Genomic DNA, 18,367 nt, shown 5'->3' with positions numbered 1-18,367 from the left:
TTAATTTTTTAAAGAAAAAAATTGTTTAAAAATTCAAAAATAATGTTATAAATATAGAAAAATAATTATCTGTTAGACCAAAGTTTTGAATAAAATTATAAACAGACATATCAATATTAATGGAATGTATATAAGCAAATCAGTATTATTGTACATAAAAGGTAATTTATTTATAAAAAATTAAAAAAGGAAAACTTGCAAGTGATTGGTGGTGGTAATTGGGCAAATAATGAGTGGAATGAAATTAAAGACCAATTAATAATATGAACATTTTTTGTATGAAAAAAATTGAAGAATTTGAAGAATTAAATGCACTTGGGCGGGATATTAATGATGTTAATGAAAAATTGGGAGGGAAATCTTGTTAACATAGTATTTTATTTTAATATATTAAGGATTATTCCAAAACACAAAATTAATAATATGGACCTATAAATTCTTTCCAAATTAAAAATGAATTTTATAAAAATAAAAAATAAAGAATGAAAATAATATTTTATTAAAATTTATTAAAAATATGAGGGTCTACGGTAGGATAAGTCAATATTAAACGGCTATTATTAGTATAAAATATAAATTGTTTAATTTTTTAAAGAAAAAAATTGTTTAAAAATTCAAAAATAATGTTATAAATATAGAAAAATAATTATCTGTTAAACCAAAGTTTTGAATAAAATTATAAACAGACATATCAATATTAATGGAATGTATATAAGCAAATCAGTATTATTGTACATAAAAGGTAATTTATTTATAAAAAATTAAAAAAGGAAAACTTGCAAGTGATTGGTGGTGGTAATTGGGCAAATAATGAGTGGAATGAAATTAAAGACCAATTAATAATATGAACATTTTTTGTATGAAAAAAATTGAAGAATTTGAAGAATTAAATGCACTTGGGCGGAATATTAATGATGTTAATGAAAAATTGGGAGGGAAATTTTGTTAACATAGTATTTTGTTTTAATATATTAAGGATAAATATTAATCAAATTTTATTTATTTATTTCAATGAGTGAATTTAATCAAAAATAATTATTAATCTAATAAACATATCAGACTATAAAATCTGAAGAACATTATCCCCATCAGTAACCAAAAAAGCCTCTACTCTTCTTCTACTTACACCTCTCTCCCATTTCTTCCTCTGCAACTTCCTCTCTCACATGGAACCTCTCAACTGCATACTCCTCTTTCTCATCACCTTCATCTTCCTCAAATTCCTCCACTCCCTTGTCACAAAACAACACAACCTCCCACCAGGTCCACAAGGTCTCCCCATCATAGGCAACCTCCATCAACTAGGCCAAAAGCCTCATCAAACCCTAGCCACACTCTCCAAAACTCATGGTCCAATAATGACCCTAAAACTAGGCCAAATAACCACCATAGTTATGTCCTCGTCACAAACCGCTAAGTCAGTCCTTCAAATCAACGACCAACATCTCTCTAACAGAACTGTCCGTGATGCAATGAGAGGTGCTAACCACCATAACTACAGTTTACCGTTCCTCCCTCTAAGTCAACGCTGGAAAGACCTAAGAAAAATCTGTAACAACTTATTATTCTCTAACAAAAACCTTGACTCCAATCAAACACTCAGACACAACAAGCTTCTAGAACTATCAAACGATATATACGAAAGTGCAGCGAAATTCGAAGCTGTTAATATCGGAAGATTAGCTTTTAAAACTACCATAAACATGTTGTCGAATACGATTTACTCAGTTGATTTGATTCCGTCGAGTGATAAAGCTGGTGAGTTTAAGGAGATAGTTACTAATATTATGAAGGAAGTTGGAAGAGCTAATGTTGCTGATTGTTTTCCTGTGTTGAAGATTTTGGATCCTGTTGGTATTAGAAGAAGAACCGGTGAGTATTTTGGGAAGTTGTTGGATGATTTTAGAGGGTTGGTTGATGAAAGGTTGAAGATGAGAGAGTTGAAGGGCTATTATGGTAAAAGTGATATGTTGGATACTATGCTTAATGATGAGAATAAAAATGGTGATAAGTACGAAGATAAGATTGAACGTTTATCAGTGGTAAGTTTCATTTAAGAGTTTAATTTTCTTTTCATAAACTTCCACGGTAAATTCTACTAATATAATAGATATAGATAGATAAATAAAGTTCAAATACGAGTACAGTGTTAGTGTTCTATACTTTTGATATTATTTAGTGTTAGAGAGTATCTGTATATCTGTGTCGTAACGTGTCAGTGTTCTATATTTTTGATATTATTTAGTGTTAGAGAGTATCTGTATATCTGTGTCGTAACGTGTCAGTGTTCTATATTTTTGATATTATTTAGTGTTAGAGAGTATCTGTATATCTGTGTCGTAACGTGTCAGTGTTCTATATTTTTGATATTATTTAGTGTTAGAGAGTATCTTTATATCTGTGTCGTGTTTTAGTATCCGTGTCTGATAGAGCCGAAACAGATAAAATACGAAAATGACAGGTGACTGGTGTAGCTTTAACTAAATGACATCTAATAATTTGATTTTATTTCCATATTGTTTTTTTGGTAGGACTTATTTGTGGCAGGAACTGACACAGTGACTTCAACAGTAGAATGGGCAATGGCTGAATTACTTCACAACCCAAATGTTATGTCAAAAGCAAAATCAGAGATAAACCAACTTATTGGCAAAGGAAACTTAGTTCAAGAATCAGACATAGCAAATCTCCCTTACTTACAAGCAATAGTAAAAGAAACATTCAGATTACACCCAGCAGTTCCACTTTTACTACCAAGAAAAGCTGAAATTGATTTAGAGATAAATGGCTATAAAGTCCCAAAAGGTGCACAAGTGTTGGTGAATGTTTGGGCTATTGGGAGGGATCCAAGTTTATGGGACAATCCAAATGAGTTTTTACCTGAGAGATTTTTAGGGTCAGATATTGATTTTAAAGGTAGAAATTTTGAGTTGATACCTTTTGGTAGTGGGAGAAGAATTTGTCCTGGTTTACCTTTGGCTATAAGGGTGATGTTTTTGATGTTGGGTTTGTTTATTAATTGTTTTGATTGGGAACTTGAGGGTGGAATCAAACCTCAGGATATGAATATGGATGATAAATTTGGACTTACTTTGGAGAAAGCTCAACCTTTGCTAGCTGTTCCAATTAAAGTAAGCAATAGTTGAAAAATTCATGTGGTGAAATAATCTACAGTTTGAGTGAGTACTTCAATGATATCTTAAGGTGCTAAAGACTTTTTTGAATAAATATTGTATTTGAGTTTGTTTTGTTATGTAATGCATCATGTTTATTTTGTCAATGTTGATGTTGTAATGTAGTGAAAATGTCAATGCCATCATGGGCAGGCCAGTGAGGAAATCAATTTGAATATTTCATGTGACGATTGAAGCTAGCTTATTAATAAATTTTGTGACCTAAGCTGTGGCTAGTAATTTATTCATGCATTTAATAATATACTCCAATTTGTATTTATTTATATAACAAAAGTTAATTCACGTTTAAATATCACTTATACAAAAATCCATCACGGTGGTTACTTTATTTATTAAGGACTACTCTTTAGTAGGTAGTTTATGGAAGAAAAAAAACTAAAGGAGATTACTATAAGATGGGGTAATGGTACGAGCTACCCCTCTTATTATTATTTTTTTATTATGAATTTCACTTATGCGTTGCACCCATCAATTATGCATTAATAACAAAGGTGGAGCCCATGTTTTCAACAAATCCACCAAGAAAAGCAGCATGTTTTATTATCTAATGCATCACGTTTATTTTGTTAATATTATTGTTGTAATGTAGTGCAGTGAGAAACTCAATGCCATCTTGAAACAGAGGTAGTGTCAATCCTTAAAAAATGGATCGGAAGAAAGTTGCTTTCGAACTTCACTGAGAGTTTGTAAAAGTTTCATAAAATGAGTGAAGAAGGAGAAGAAGGTCTGTCTGCGTGTGTTATATATAAATTAAACGCGTTTTAAGATGCATTTTTGAAAAAACTCCATGGATTTGAAAATAAGGATTAATTTAAATATGCATATGCGAACACACGTAAAATACATACAGAGATGCATTTCTGAATTAAATGTTAGAAGAATGAGAGACGCTCACCCATTTGCGTTTATTTTGTGGGAAAATGATGCGTCCGCAAATAAATCTAAAAAAAGTGAAGACAATTTTTACTTTTTACCAAGGGTTAAGGAGAACCTATAGAGATGGAAAAATAAATTCCTGAATGCTTTAAGGACCTTAAAACCTCTAATTTATTTGAAGATGCGAGCTTTGTGTGATTACCCATTAAGGAGGTACTTGAAATGATTAATATTGAAAAAATAAGTGCAAATGGTTTTCACACAAGACTTTGATGCATGATCTTTCGATGATGACAACGATGATGACAATTGTAAAAGCATATATAAATGTCAATCTTAAAGTCAACCATTAATATAAGTGATGTTAAGTCAAACATAACGCTTAAACGATTAAGGATACAAACTCAAGATATATAATTTTGATGAATTTAAGATGGAAAACAAGTGCTCTATCTAAAGCCTCAAGAGATCTCAAGCAGCGTCAACATAGAAGATAATATCTAACAAAGGACTTGTAGAAGGAGTTAATCTCCTTAGTTAGTAAGTGAATGACCTTTTGTAAAAGCAAATGATTTTTTCGTAAAAGTATATGGCTATAAGCGCGCACACACACTAAAACCTTTTTTCAAATACCTTAACCAATAGAAAACATTTTCAAAAGTATCTTTAAGTTGTGCCAGATGACTTAGGAATAGTGGAAATAACTAATGGAAAATATTTGGTCAATCTAATCGATATATCAATTCAAACTTAAGCCCCGAGCTATTTAGACAGCGGCTTAATGATGTGCAACGGCTAGCAATATCTCCTTTCCTTATTGAATGACCAACAACGACTATTTTTATGATCTAATCGATTAGGCCAAAGTGATAATCAATTAGACAACTGTCAAAATAATTAAATCAGAATTTTGTTTTGGGCATTCCTCTTGGATATAAATAGAGGTCTCATTTCTCATTTCAAATCATCCATAAACGTGTTTTGACATTCCCTCTCTCACACTCTCTCACTCTCTCTAAAGTTTTATTTAACTTTCTCTCACTAGATGTTATATCCAAATCCTTTTGTGAAACAGTTATGTGATAAATGTATTTTTGGAAGGGTAGAATTTAAAAATTCACCAAGAAAATGTTGTTTATACACCTTGGTTAAATACAATCCATTTAGGGATAAAATATGTGGTTCGAAGCTAAACCCAATAAGAACTTTGGTTGGGGCCGAGTTGTGTGATCAGTTCCTATATAGGTTGAAGATTATCTAGTTTTATAATCTTCCTTTGGTTATTGGTTAGCTGGTAAAACCAAGATTGATTAAAGATTAGCTAATATTAAAAATCTTCCCAGGTTTGAGATCAACCTGGTTAAAATCTCAGAAGTTATTTAGTTATCCTGTTAAAAAAATTGAGCTCGGATATTTGAAACTTGAAGACTAACCGCTACAAGGTCCGTGTTCATGGAAAAGAGACTAACTGTTTTAATCTGTAGTTGGAGGGGAGAATGGTCACTTCACTCTCAGTAATTTATTAGAGAAAACAAGAAAACCCCCATATCCATTGTCTGATAATATTTGGTTAAAGATCATCCATCATTTCCTTGTATAAGGGGGTTTGTGAGCCTTTCCTATTAAAATCTCTCAAGTATTATTGGAAACTCTCAAGACCAACTCTAGGGGAGAGGAGTAGGTCCTTTAGATTTGGCTGAATCTCTTTAACTCTCTGTGTCCTCCTTCTTCCTTTATCTTTTACTTTATGCTATTTATTTTCTGCTGCTTAATATTTGAAAATGATTTTAAAACTCTGACGCTACTACCAAAAGTACCTTTTGTAACGCCACCAAATTTTATTTCACCATGACCAAAGAATCCACCGTGGTAGAATCTATTCGACTAGACCCTGTTCTTTATTTTCATTTTTAAGCCCACTTTTCACCACGGTTAGAATTTCCAATCGTGGTGAAAAGTGGCGCCAAGTCATGAATTTGAATCCTAGCACCTACAATTTGTTTTTTATTTATTTTAAGCCAATTTTCACCACGGTTGGAAGTTCCAACCGTGGTAAAAAGTGGCGCATGGTCATGAGTTCGAATCTTGCCGTTGTTGTTGTTGTTCAAGTGTTTCATTTTTTGTATTTTTTAAAAGACATACAACAATGGTTATTTAATACAATCGTCGTTGAATGTAACACGCTTACTGGGTTTCTTCACTGTTCTTTAACAAACCTTGGTCATCTATTTAATGTTTATCAACGCTCAAGACACTACTATTAGTGATCCGCGTGAAACTTAGAATTTAGACGAAATTCCAACTTAGAGGAACTTCATCTTCTACCTCCAAACCTAATCTTTCATTTACGACACTCTTTTTCTCCACTAAACCAAACTCAAAAACATCATTTATTTCATAAACAAAACTAAAAAACATCATTTCTTTCATTAACAAAATTTTTCAGAACTCTATCACCTCTTCTCCAACTTGAATGAGATAAAGAAAGTATGGATTCGAGTTAGCAATGTTAGTTATTGTTGTTCTTGTGTTCTTTTTTTGTTATTGGTTTCTCTTGTTGTTATTATTTTTGTTCTTGTTGTTGTTTTGTTGTTGTTCTTGTTCTTGTTCTTGTTCTTCTTCTTGTTATTGTTATTGTTGTTTTTGTGGTTACTCTTATTGTTCTTGCTGTTGTTGTTCTTGTTATTCTACTGCTGCATTTTTTATTTTATTTTATTAAAAGTGTTAGATCCATGGTTTTGTGTTTGATATTAATTTTTCTAAAACATGGTTCTTATCTGATGTTGAGCAAGATGTTGTAATATTTTGACCAACTGTCATGACAGGTTCTGCTGTCATGAGTTTTGACAGACGTTTTTCCAGATGTTGTGACAATTGCGTTTGGTTCTCTACTCAAACATGTGCTTAATCTCACTGCTGAAATCAGTCAATTTTTTTAGAGATATTTATGTGTCAACTTGAAGAATGGATGCCTAGAAAGCGTTGGAAACTTCTGGGCATCCATTCCAATAGGATAGACAAAGAAATATTTGGGTATCTTCTTAAATATTGAGAAACAGATAAATTTAAGGCTAAATATGAAAATGCAAAGAAGATGAGAGCATTTGAAAAAGGGGTTGTCTTAATGCTGTTGGAAAGTACTGTTGAGCATCTTCGACGCATAATAATTACTAGGGGTGTTCGCGGTGCGGTTTGGTTCGGTTTTGAGCATAAAAGTCATCCTAACCGCGAGATAAAAATGCCTGCGGTTCGGTTTGGTTCGGTTAATTTTTAAAAAGTCATCCAAACCAAACCAATGCGGTTAGGATCGGTTCGGTGGACTGCGGTTTACACCATAAAATAAAAATATACTGAAATTAAAAAAAAAAAAGAAAAATAATTCATTCTTCCATACATATATTACATATATTACAGTACCATAAAAAAGAAGTTTTTCATACTAATTACACCAAAATAATTCATTCTTCCATACATGTATTTTACACCAAAATTACTACCATATAAGTGTATCATGTATTTTACAGTACCATACCATGTATTTTACATATACAACATACTAAAGTACTAATATAACTTCAGTTTTTCATACTACATACTATTTACAATTTTTCATACTAATAAACTACATACTACATATTCAAGTATCAGATAACTTCATTTCTAAATATTATTACAACATTACAACTTTAGGACTAAATATTATCAGTACTACATATACACCAAATGCTTCTCTAGAATGAGTGAGAGAGATATCAGAGAATAAAGTTGAAATGTTGAATAGAAAGAAAGAATGAAAGAATAGTGAGTCACGTGACGTGAGTGTACAATATTGCAATTGGATTGGAAATATAATAAATTAATTATAGAAATTCAAAAGTTTAGTTAAATATGCGGTTTAGTTCGGTTTGGTTCGGTTTTGTGAAATGAAAACCGCAAACCAAACCGAACCGTGCGGTTCAGCCCAAAAATCATCCAAAACCATCCAAACCAAACGCGGTTTTTGCGGTTTTCGGTTTGCATTGGTTCGGTTTGCGGTTTTTCTTTTGGATTGGTTCGGATACGATCACCCTTAATAATTACTACCACTTTTTAAACTTATAATTTGATTTATAATATATATTATTAATTAAAGTTAATTTTATTATTTAGACTAAGCTTTTAAATAGACCACCACTGTTGATCCAGCTGGTATAAAGACTCGGACAAAGAAAACATGGGGTTTTATTGACGATCATACACAAAAACCTAAGGTAAGTTATTTAATTTACATTGTTCATTTTTTTTAATTTATTGGCAACTTTGTGGCGTAATTTTCATGTGGCAAGCGAGATGTTGTGGCGTGAAAATCATTTGGCAACTGAGAAGTTGTGGCGTGAAAATCATGTGGCAACTGATACGTTGTGGCGTGAAAATCATGTGGCTATATTTCATATATTATTTAATTTTATTTAATTTAATTTAAATTAATTTTTTTTAGTGAAGACCCATTTTGGTCCCTTACAAAATTTACACAATTCAAATCGAATTAACTAACAATCTAATAAATTGTTATTAAAAAATATGATGAATACTTAACTTAATAAATTGTTATTTATTTCTATATGATGAATACTTAACTTCATAATCACTTTACAACTAGACAATTCGTTTTCTATTTTTAATATCTTTAATGATGAATACTTAACTTAATAATTTAGGACAAACATTTACTTATTTCAAATAATACTCAAATAAATATTTACTAATTTAAAATAATGCACAAATTCAAATATAAAATTAATAAAATATAAATCCTCAATATATTTAATCAAATAGAAATAAATTAAATAATATTTAATTGAAATTAAATAACACAAAAATAAATATTTACTTAATTCAAACTAATTGAATTTAAATAATTATTAATTAATCAGTAGTAATTTAATTAATTGTTAAAATATTTAATCCATTTAAATTAAATAATCAATTAATTTTTAATAATATTTAATCCATTTAATTAATTGTTAAAATATTTAATCCATTTAAATTAAATAATCAATTATTATTTTAAACTAAATAATAATTAATTAGTTTAATAATAATTCAATTAAATATTAGTTTATTTATTTTAATTGATTGAATATATTTTATATTTATATTAACAATAGAAATTGTTCTATCTAGTTGTAAAGTGATTATTATTTAACAGACTTAGGTTCGAGATCTTATCAGTACAAATTTTATATTTTATATATTGAATTCAGAATTATTTGATACAACTAGAAATTAAGGGAATTATTTGTCATGAATATACATTATGCTAGTGATAAAGATTTAAGATGTTGTTTAAATATGTTGGGTTCGATTCCTTGTAAAAAATAGTTTTGTTTTTTTTTTATTTTACTAATTTAGAATTGTTTAAAAATGAAATTAAAATTAAAAATTTAATTTAGTATTTAAAAAATAAATAAAATAAAATAAAATAAAATCCAACGTGGCAGTTCAATTACGGTTTAAAATTAGAAAAAAATTGCTTTAAAAAAATATAACAAAAGAACTAATAATGTCCGATTAAATTTTATAAGGGATTAAATCGAGTTTTTTTTGTGAGGGACTAACTTTGGATTGTGTAATTTTTGTGAGGGAACAAAATGAGTCTTCACTCATTTTTTTTATTGTATGTGGATGATTATCTGACCTTGCTTGCAAAATTTCTGACTAATAATTCTCAATATACTCCGAGACCGAGAGAGCCGCTTCATCTATATGTGGATTTTTATATTTGGAGTCAAGTCAATGGCAAAAAGGATCTAACGAGTATTTTTTTTGTGGTGGAAATTTGGCATGCACCTTGAGAACTGAGGATAGAACTCTATATCAAAGAGTTATGGATGGGGACTGAGGGTCACGTCAACTAAATTTGACACCGAAACAACGAGAAACAATAAGACAATTGGTGTTAAATGAGACGAGACACAAGACGGCGCAACGTGATGCGGCTTTGAAGGACAAAATTTAGGCGACAATGAAGGCCCAAATGAATGCAATGATTAAAGATAGTTTGGAGATAGTTAATCTACAATATTTAGATGATGCCTTTAGTGCCTTCAGGTTTTTTAAATACAAGATACATTATTATTAATATAAAAATTACGATATCATCGAAGTACTCAATCAAACTATAGATTATTTTTAATAATAATAGATTAAAAATAGGGATAAAAAATTACCACAATACAACAAATATATAGTTACAAGACACTTGAAGAAAACCAACAAATTCAACCTGGATTTGTGCTTAAAAGGACTCAAACTACTGAAATCAGTTGATAGCATGTAAGATATCAAACCACCAAATTTAACATCAACAAGGAATAACTATCCCCTTGTTGATCCTGAGTTCGAATTCTGCTGTGGTGCAAACACGTGCATTTCGGGCCAGTACTCACGAAGCTTGCTTCGGAGTAAACCAGGGCTCTTACATGTAGACGGGTGGACCTCTATTGAATTAATCAGCCACTAAGTGGTTGGATACCAATACTTTAAAAAAAAAAAATTTACCACATACTTTTTTGAAAATTTCTTTGCCAACCTCCCAACCTTCTAGTTAACCTCTGGTGAAAAACCCAAACTACCCCTGACTTCGGAAATAAACTTCCGAAATGCATGAAAAAGGTGTTTTCGGAAGTTCATCTCCGAAAGCGCCTTTTTTTTAAAAAAAAATTGTCTTATTTCGGAAGTTCATTTCCGAAAACAGCATTTCGGAAATGAACTTCCGAAACAATGCGCGTTCTGCAGATTAAGCAGAACACTCCCCCTCCCCCATTCATTTACCCTAATCCAACATCAAACAACACCAAAGGCGAAATTTTGTTAAAAGACTTCCAAGGCAACATCAAAGGATCCAACAAGCTTCCTATACTACATTAAAAAGCACTCCAACCTCTTCAATCGGTAAGCATTATGAGTTTTAGATCTATGCTTAAAATTGATATTAGGGTGTTTACAAATAGGAAAATATGTATTAGGTTAGGTTGGTACTGGTATTTAGGATGTTTAGAATGTGTAGACATAGGTTTAAAGTTTGATTTTGGGGTCTGCCATTGTAGGTTGCAGAAAAGCTCTGCGCAGGGGTGTTTCGGAAGTTCATTTCCGAAAACACCTCCATCCCAGTTTCGGAAATGAACTTCCGAACTGTATCAGAAGTGCATTTTTTTTGTTTTTTCATTTGTCTCGCATATTAATCGATTTCGATTGTTTACAGGAACATGTCAGGCAACCAGCCAGCACGCACCAGACAGGGCAGGGAGTCCCAGACTGCGTCGGCTAGACGCGAGCGGGCGGCGGCGCAGCTGGCGTCGACACGCGGGCGGACCGGGGACGCCGTGTGCACGTTCCACAGGACTTGGTGGAGAGTTCATTTGCTTCAGGCTCTAGGAGTAGGCTGGCTCGGGTATCTTCTTCCCGCCAGCGAGAGGAGGAGGATGAGGAGGAGGAGGAGGTCATACCGGATGTTGACCCTCCAGTCGGGGAGGAGGAGGAGCAGGAGGAGCAGGAGGTGGATAGCTATCCGGGAGGGCCTTTTGACACTTCCCTGCTGATTCATTACCAGGATCACGTCGCTCGGCGGATCTGGGAGGGAGAGGTATTTTTTTAACTTAGCCGTTTATTTGTCACCATTTTTTATAATTTTACCGTTTATTTCTCGCTTATTTATTTTTTTTTGTAACAGGAGAGAGAGCCATTGAAAATGGTGAACCACTCCAGGAAGATTTTCGGTCTGTTTAAACCAGCAGCTCAGTGGTTTAACGACCATGTGCGAGGTTCAGGGCTTAGCGGGCTCTGCATGACCGGGTACACCACCATCAGCACCGGCATGCAGGGGGCATTTGTGGAGCGCTGGCACAAGGAGACGTCTTCTTTCCACTTGCCGGTGGGGGAGTTGACGATCACCTTGCATGACGTCCAGGGTCTTCTCCACCTGCCTATTAGGGGGCCGCTGTTGGACCACTCCAGGATCCAGAGGGTCGAGGCCATTGAGTGGATGACGCTCTATTTGGGCATGGAGCACGAGGTTGCTCACTATGAGTGTGTCACGACATCTGGGCCTCACATCCGGTTCACCACACTGAGCGCTTATTTTGAGCACCACCTGGACGCGGCGGCCGATGCCGAGCAGGAGGGTGACGAGCTATTCACACAGTACCACCGCGGCTGCGCTCTCCGGTGCTGGTACATGCATGTGGTAGGCGCTGCATGCTTTGTGGACAAGAGTGCAAGGTATGTCGACGTGGCCTACCTCCGCTATTTCATGGACCTGGATATCGTTCACCAGTGGAACTGGGGGTCAGCTACTCTGGCATATCTCTACCAGAAGCTGAATGAGGCCTCCAACTGGAGGACGAGGCAGTTGGTCGGATCCTGCACACTGCTTACGGTACGTTTTATTTTAATACATTATCGTATTTATTTATTTATATATGTTTCGTATTTAATTTTAATACATTATCTTGTTTCTGTTTCAGAGCTGGATCATCTCCTACTTCTCCCGCATCCACGGCTTTCACCTCGATCCCGCGTACGTGGACGCCATGCCCAGGGCCGCCAGATACGCTCTCTAGAGGGGGAACGATGCGGTGGGACCATACCGTCTGTACTTGGACCGCACGATGCACGACGTCGTCACCTAGAGGCCGTTCGTCGACTACGCTCAGATTGTACCCTTTGACGGTATTGCTCTATATTCAGGTTGGTTGGCATGCGGGACCGGCATCATGGTCCGGTATCTCCCTGAGCGGTGCATGCGTCAGTTCGGATTCGTGCAGCGGATACCCAGGTCACCCTTTGAGGCTGCTCCCGACACAGTGACCCGAGTGCAGCTCACTGCCATATGGGCGGAGTGGCAGCAGCATGTGGTACCACAGGAGTACCGTCTCACTCGGGTCACACAGGACTGGCACAGTGAGGAGGGATACGTCACATGGTTCTACCGGGTGTCACATCCTCTTCTGAGACCCGACATTCCCGACGCTCCTAGGCCAGCACACGAGGAGATCCTGGAGAACCAGCAGGCCGAGGATGATCACGCCATTGATCTCATGCCGATCTGCCAGCGGATATCGATGCTTGGGCGGGGCGCGTTGGGTCGAGGTATCGTGGAGCGGGGCGGTCCAGAGGCAGTCGCCATGATGGAGATGATCGTCACTGATGCGGACCGTGCGGCGACATACAGGCGGCAGAGGAGGTCTCAGGGGGAGAGGTTTAGGCACACCCAGTAGTGGTCGGGTTTATATATTTTTTGTTATCGGATTGTATCTTTAGCACACTATTTTTATTTTTTTCGGTTTGTATATATTATTTTCATCGGATTAGTATTTTTTTTTGTTTATTTATCATATTAGTATTTTCAGTTTATCTATTGCTTATTTTATTTGGCGTTTGCGTTTAATTAAAATGCGAGACTGTTATGAAAAACATAAAAAAAACACAGTTTCTGCATAATTCGGAAGTTCATTTCCGAAGACACCCCCATGAGGTGTTTTCGGAAGTTCATCTCCGAAGACACCCCCATGGGGTGTTTTCGGAGATACACTTCCGAATTAAGGAAATTTTTTAAAATAAAAAAGCGCTTCGGAAGTTTATTTCCGAAGCAGGGGTATTTTGGGATTTTCGCTGGGGGTGACCCCCATAGGGAGGTGGCCAAAGAAAAATTCTACTTTTTTTTTCAACTACTGCTTACTTTAATTGGCTGAAAATCAAAATGGACAAAAGGTTAAACATACTACGAACGGATTTCTTCCTCTTCTTAAAAAAATTAAATCAAACACTCTTCATTTAAATATTTCTTCTCATCTTCTCCCCCTCTTAAAAATTAAATCAAACACTATTCCATTAAATTATTCTCTCGTATTCCTTACTAACCTAACATACTCACAAGGGCAAAATTTCCATGTTGTTAAAGTTGTTCATCAAACAAATATCTTCAGTTATGCAACAGCAGTGGCATGTTTCACTTTTAATATACTACCAATTACATTCTTGTTTCAATCATTAAGTCGAAGTGTGAGGTAGTTGAGCTTTTTTGGTAAGATATACAATACAAAGCTTAGTTATAAATAGTCTCTTTCCAAACATCATAACAATATTGATACAATCATTATTAGAGAGCTACATCTTCATAAATTTAAGGACGAGGCTTACCTCATTTAGAATCTCAATTGTCAATTTATATGTTATTGCAAATAACCGAGTCAAATCTTTTGTGTGAGATAATTTTCCTCTACCATTGTTTCAAGTAAATTAAGCTAAAAATATTTACGTAAACCAATTCAAGAATTATGATTAAACCAATTCTAAAAATATTTTCTAGGCATTATATTTCTAGCAGGATTATGGTGACCCTTGTATTTACGAGTCTCGTAAATGATATTAAAATCACCAATAAAACACCATTGAATATCTTAATTTTGTTGTTTAATTTAAAAGTAATAATATTCCATAACATTGTTATATTTTGTTGAGGCAAAGAATAGAACATACCTGATTTAAAAGTATCTCCATTAAGTTTTCAGGTGAAATAAATGTTCTAGTTAGTGCTGATAATAAAAATATCATTTTACAGATAGCGTAATTAATCGTAGTTAATTGGTGATTCGGATATGAAATGGAGTATGTAACATCTTATTCTACTATAAATTAGTGTCTAAAATATGAATTTGTACTACTTAAAATATTTTTGTCTCCTTTTGTTTTGATGTTGTCTCTCAACATGTCACTAAACAATGTTTTCATTTTCATTCTTATTTGTTGTTTTTATATGATTCAAAATGCTACTTCTGCTGATTATGATTATGAAACAGCACTTACAAAAAGATTGTTAACATTAATAGTAATTATTACAATTTTATATTTGTGATAGAGAAGAAATAACGGAAATAACCGATTCTTAAAGTTGAAAAATTTATTTAATAATGATTGGGACTGGTTTTTCAATAAATAAATTTTATAAATTTGACTATAATTAAAGAAAATCATTCATACCAACCTCTATCATTTTTTATAATTAAATTATTATTTTTTAGATTCAATATAATTCTTTCTTACAAATTATATATATATATATATATATATATATATATATATATATATATATATATATATATATATATATATATATATATATATATATATATATATATATATATATATATATATATATATATATATATATATATCAATTAAATACTCTATCAAATTTTTTTGAATAATACACTGTTCTTAAAAATATGAATAATTTATATTACTCATGTAAAAAAAATTTTGTTTTTCTTTTAAAAATATGTCTTCTTTTTTTAAATAATAATTTTTTTTGGATAAAATACAAAAACATATTAAGATAAATAAATGATATTAAATTTTATTTATGATAAATAAAAGTGTACCAAAATAATATATTCATTTGAACGTATATACTATATATATATAGTGTGTTATTAATTGAAGTTTATATAACTAAATCAATAATCATAAAAACTTTTTTTTTTGGTATGAAATGATCATACAATATAAATGAATCAAATAACTTTGAGTATAAATACTAATAGAATGAGTCATATAATAAGACGGGTGAAATAAATTAAAAATTAAAGATTAGGAAAGAAAATGTAATATAATATAAAAAATTAGTAAGATTATAAAATATAGTATTGCATTATAAAATAGATACATAAGTAATGTATGAATTAAATAGTATCTAAATTGTATGATAGTATAAAATATTCTTAATTATTTTAAGATCACAAAAATAAAACTAATATACAATTATTGATTTAAACATAACAATTATATTTATTTAAAATTGCAATAAATTTTATTTTCTTCTAATATGAAAATTTTATGTAACTGGAAAAATGAAATTATTGATCAAAATATTAAATAATAACTGAAACAAGTTTATTATTGATTCAATTATTTTTATAAATAATTCCAAAATAAAAATAATATTTATATAGACCAGAATTCGTGCGAATCCACGAGTTATTATATTTATTATACATTCTTATTATATTTTAAAAACAAATATGCATAACATAGCAATACCCGTGCAAACACACGGATATCTAAACCAGAATTTGTGCTAACCTACGGGTTATTACATTTTTTTGTACACTTAAACAAAATAAAATTAATTATATTTAAAATAATGTATGAATTCAAATACAGGAAAAATATATTGTTTTATAATTATTTATTTTTACATTGATAATATTTTTGTTTTAAAAATATTTTTAATTTAATAAACAATATTTTTAAGATTATATATGAAAAATTGAGCTATATAATATTAATATAAACATTTCACTAATATATGTTGTTAATGGAAAATTTTATTTTTAAATTAATAAGTGAATCGTAATATTTTTTTTTAAATGAGAATAAATTGTCTTTTGATCCAAAGATTTTTATAAATAATATAGAAACAAAAATAATATTACATACAACAAAATATACTATTCATTCAAATATTGTATATATGAGAAATTTATATATATATATATATATATATATATATATATATATATATATATATATATATATATATATATATGTCTTTCTTTTAAAAATAATAAACTCTTTTTGCAAAGCAATTTAGCTTTTATTCTTATTATATTTTAAAAACAAATGTGCGTATCACACCAGTACCCGTCATGCGGACATATGGATATTGATATGGTATGCGCCTAAGGAACTGATATTAACTTATCGATTTAAATATCAAATAATAACAACAACACAGATACTGATATGGTTAAATATACTTGTGTCTTTCGGTTTTTTCATTCTTACTATATTTTAGAAACATATACAAGTAACACACCTGTACCCGTACGAACGCACGACTGTACAGATCAGAATTCGTACAAATCTACGGATTATTATATTTTTTTATACAATTAAAGAAAATAAATCTAAAATAATGTTTTTTTTATAAGCAAAGGGCTATATTAAAAAGCACTAGGGGTGCTTAACCCAAGAGTACAAAAAAAATAAACCAAACCCACATGGAAACAACCTCCCAAAACTCAAAGGACCAACAAGTCAATTAAGAAAAGGTCTCGGATCGACACACCAATCCGGCCAAGAACAACTAGCTTTTTCTTTAAAAAAAATCAAAAACCTTTCCCAAGAGATGAACTTGAATAATCCTACCCCATCAAAGGATGACAAAGAAATATCCTTAAAAATGATTGCATTCCTACACTTCCAAACAACCCAACAAAAAGAGAAAAATGTGTTGTATTTTAATTATTTATGTTACTAATATATTTATTTTAAAATTAATTTTAATTTAAGATACAATTTTTTTAGATAATATATTAAAAGTTTTTAGGCAAAACAATTTATTTTATTTTAAAAATATGTATTTCTTTTAAAAATAATAAATTACTTTGGTAAAAGAATTTTGTTTTTCTTATTTGTATTTTTATTAAATTTTAAAAACAACAATTTTATTTTTTTTATTTATATTTTTATTATATTTTGAAAACAACAGCCGTGTACCATGCCAAGACCCGTCCGAACGCTCAGGTATCCTATTAGTTTCAACAAAAGTATCTTCATTAAGTTTTCAGGTGAAATAAATGTTCTAGTTAGAGCTGATAAAAATCATTTGATCAATATGATTGACATAAAAGTCCCAAAGATTAGACAACCTAATAACTCTAATATTTGTGAATAAAATAACTTGTAATTCAAATTATTCAAAGTTCTCAAAAAATATCATAGACTCTATTCAAGAAAATTTGATTTTCAAAAAGGGTAAATCTTTTTATTTATATACACTCCAACATGTTTTCCAAAAGTTTATTATGAGGTGAAAATTATAACTAGACAAATAAATTAATGAGAGTTATTTAATAAGAATATAAATCATTATAGCAAGACAAACAAGTTAATGAGAGTTCTTTAATTAGAATACAAAGGGAAATCATAAATTCTAATTAAAGAAAAAAAAAAAGTAGTATTTGATCATCGACAAGAAATTTACTTTAATTTATTTTTGTTATAGACTTATCCTCGCTTCTTTTATTTAAGTATCATTTAGTAATAAAAAAATATCATTTTGCAGATAGCCTAATTAATCGTAGTTAATTGGTGATTCGGATATGAAATATGTAACATTTTATTCTATTATAAATTAGTGTCTAAAAAATGAATTTGTACTACTTAAAATATTTTTGTCTCCTTTTGTTTTGATGTTGTCTTTCAACATGTCACTAAACAATGTTTTCATTTTCATTCTAATGTGTTGTTTTTAT

The 18,367-nt window shown here is 31.4% G+C and overlaps 1 protein-coding gene across 1 annotated transcript; it reads left to right on the top strand.

Moving 5' to 3' along the window:
• Positions 1-1,068: 1,068 nt before the first annotated feature.
• Positions 1,069-3,437, top strand: LOC131595714 (geraniol 8-hydroxylase-like). The gene is made up of 2 exons (XM_058868161.1): positions 1,069-2,042; positions 2,532-3,437. Exons 1-2 carry the CDS (start codon positions 1,167-1,169, stop codon positions 3,144-3,146), a joined length of 1,491 nt encoding a protein of 496 aa, XP_058724144.1. The 5' UTR covers positions 1,069-1,166; the 3' UTR covers positions 3,147-3,437.
• Positions 3,438-18,367: the final 14,930 nt, after the last annotated feature.

Source organism: Vicia villosa, linkage group LG4 (assembly GCF_029867415.1).
Source record: "Vicia villosa cultivar HV-30 ecotype Madison, WI linkage group LG4, Vvil1.0, whole genome shotgun sequence".
Taxonomy (NCBI): domain Eukaryota; kingdom Viridiplantae; phylum Streptophyta; class Magnoliopsida; order Fabales; family Fabaceae; genus Vicia; species Vicia villosa.
This window is presented reverse-complemented; position numbering and strand designations above follow the sequence as displayed.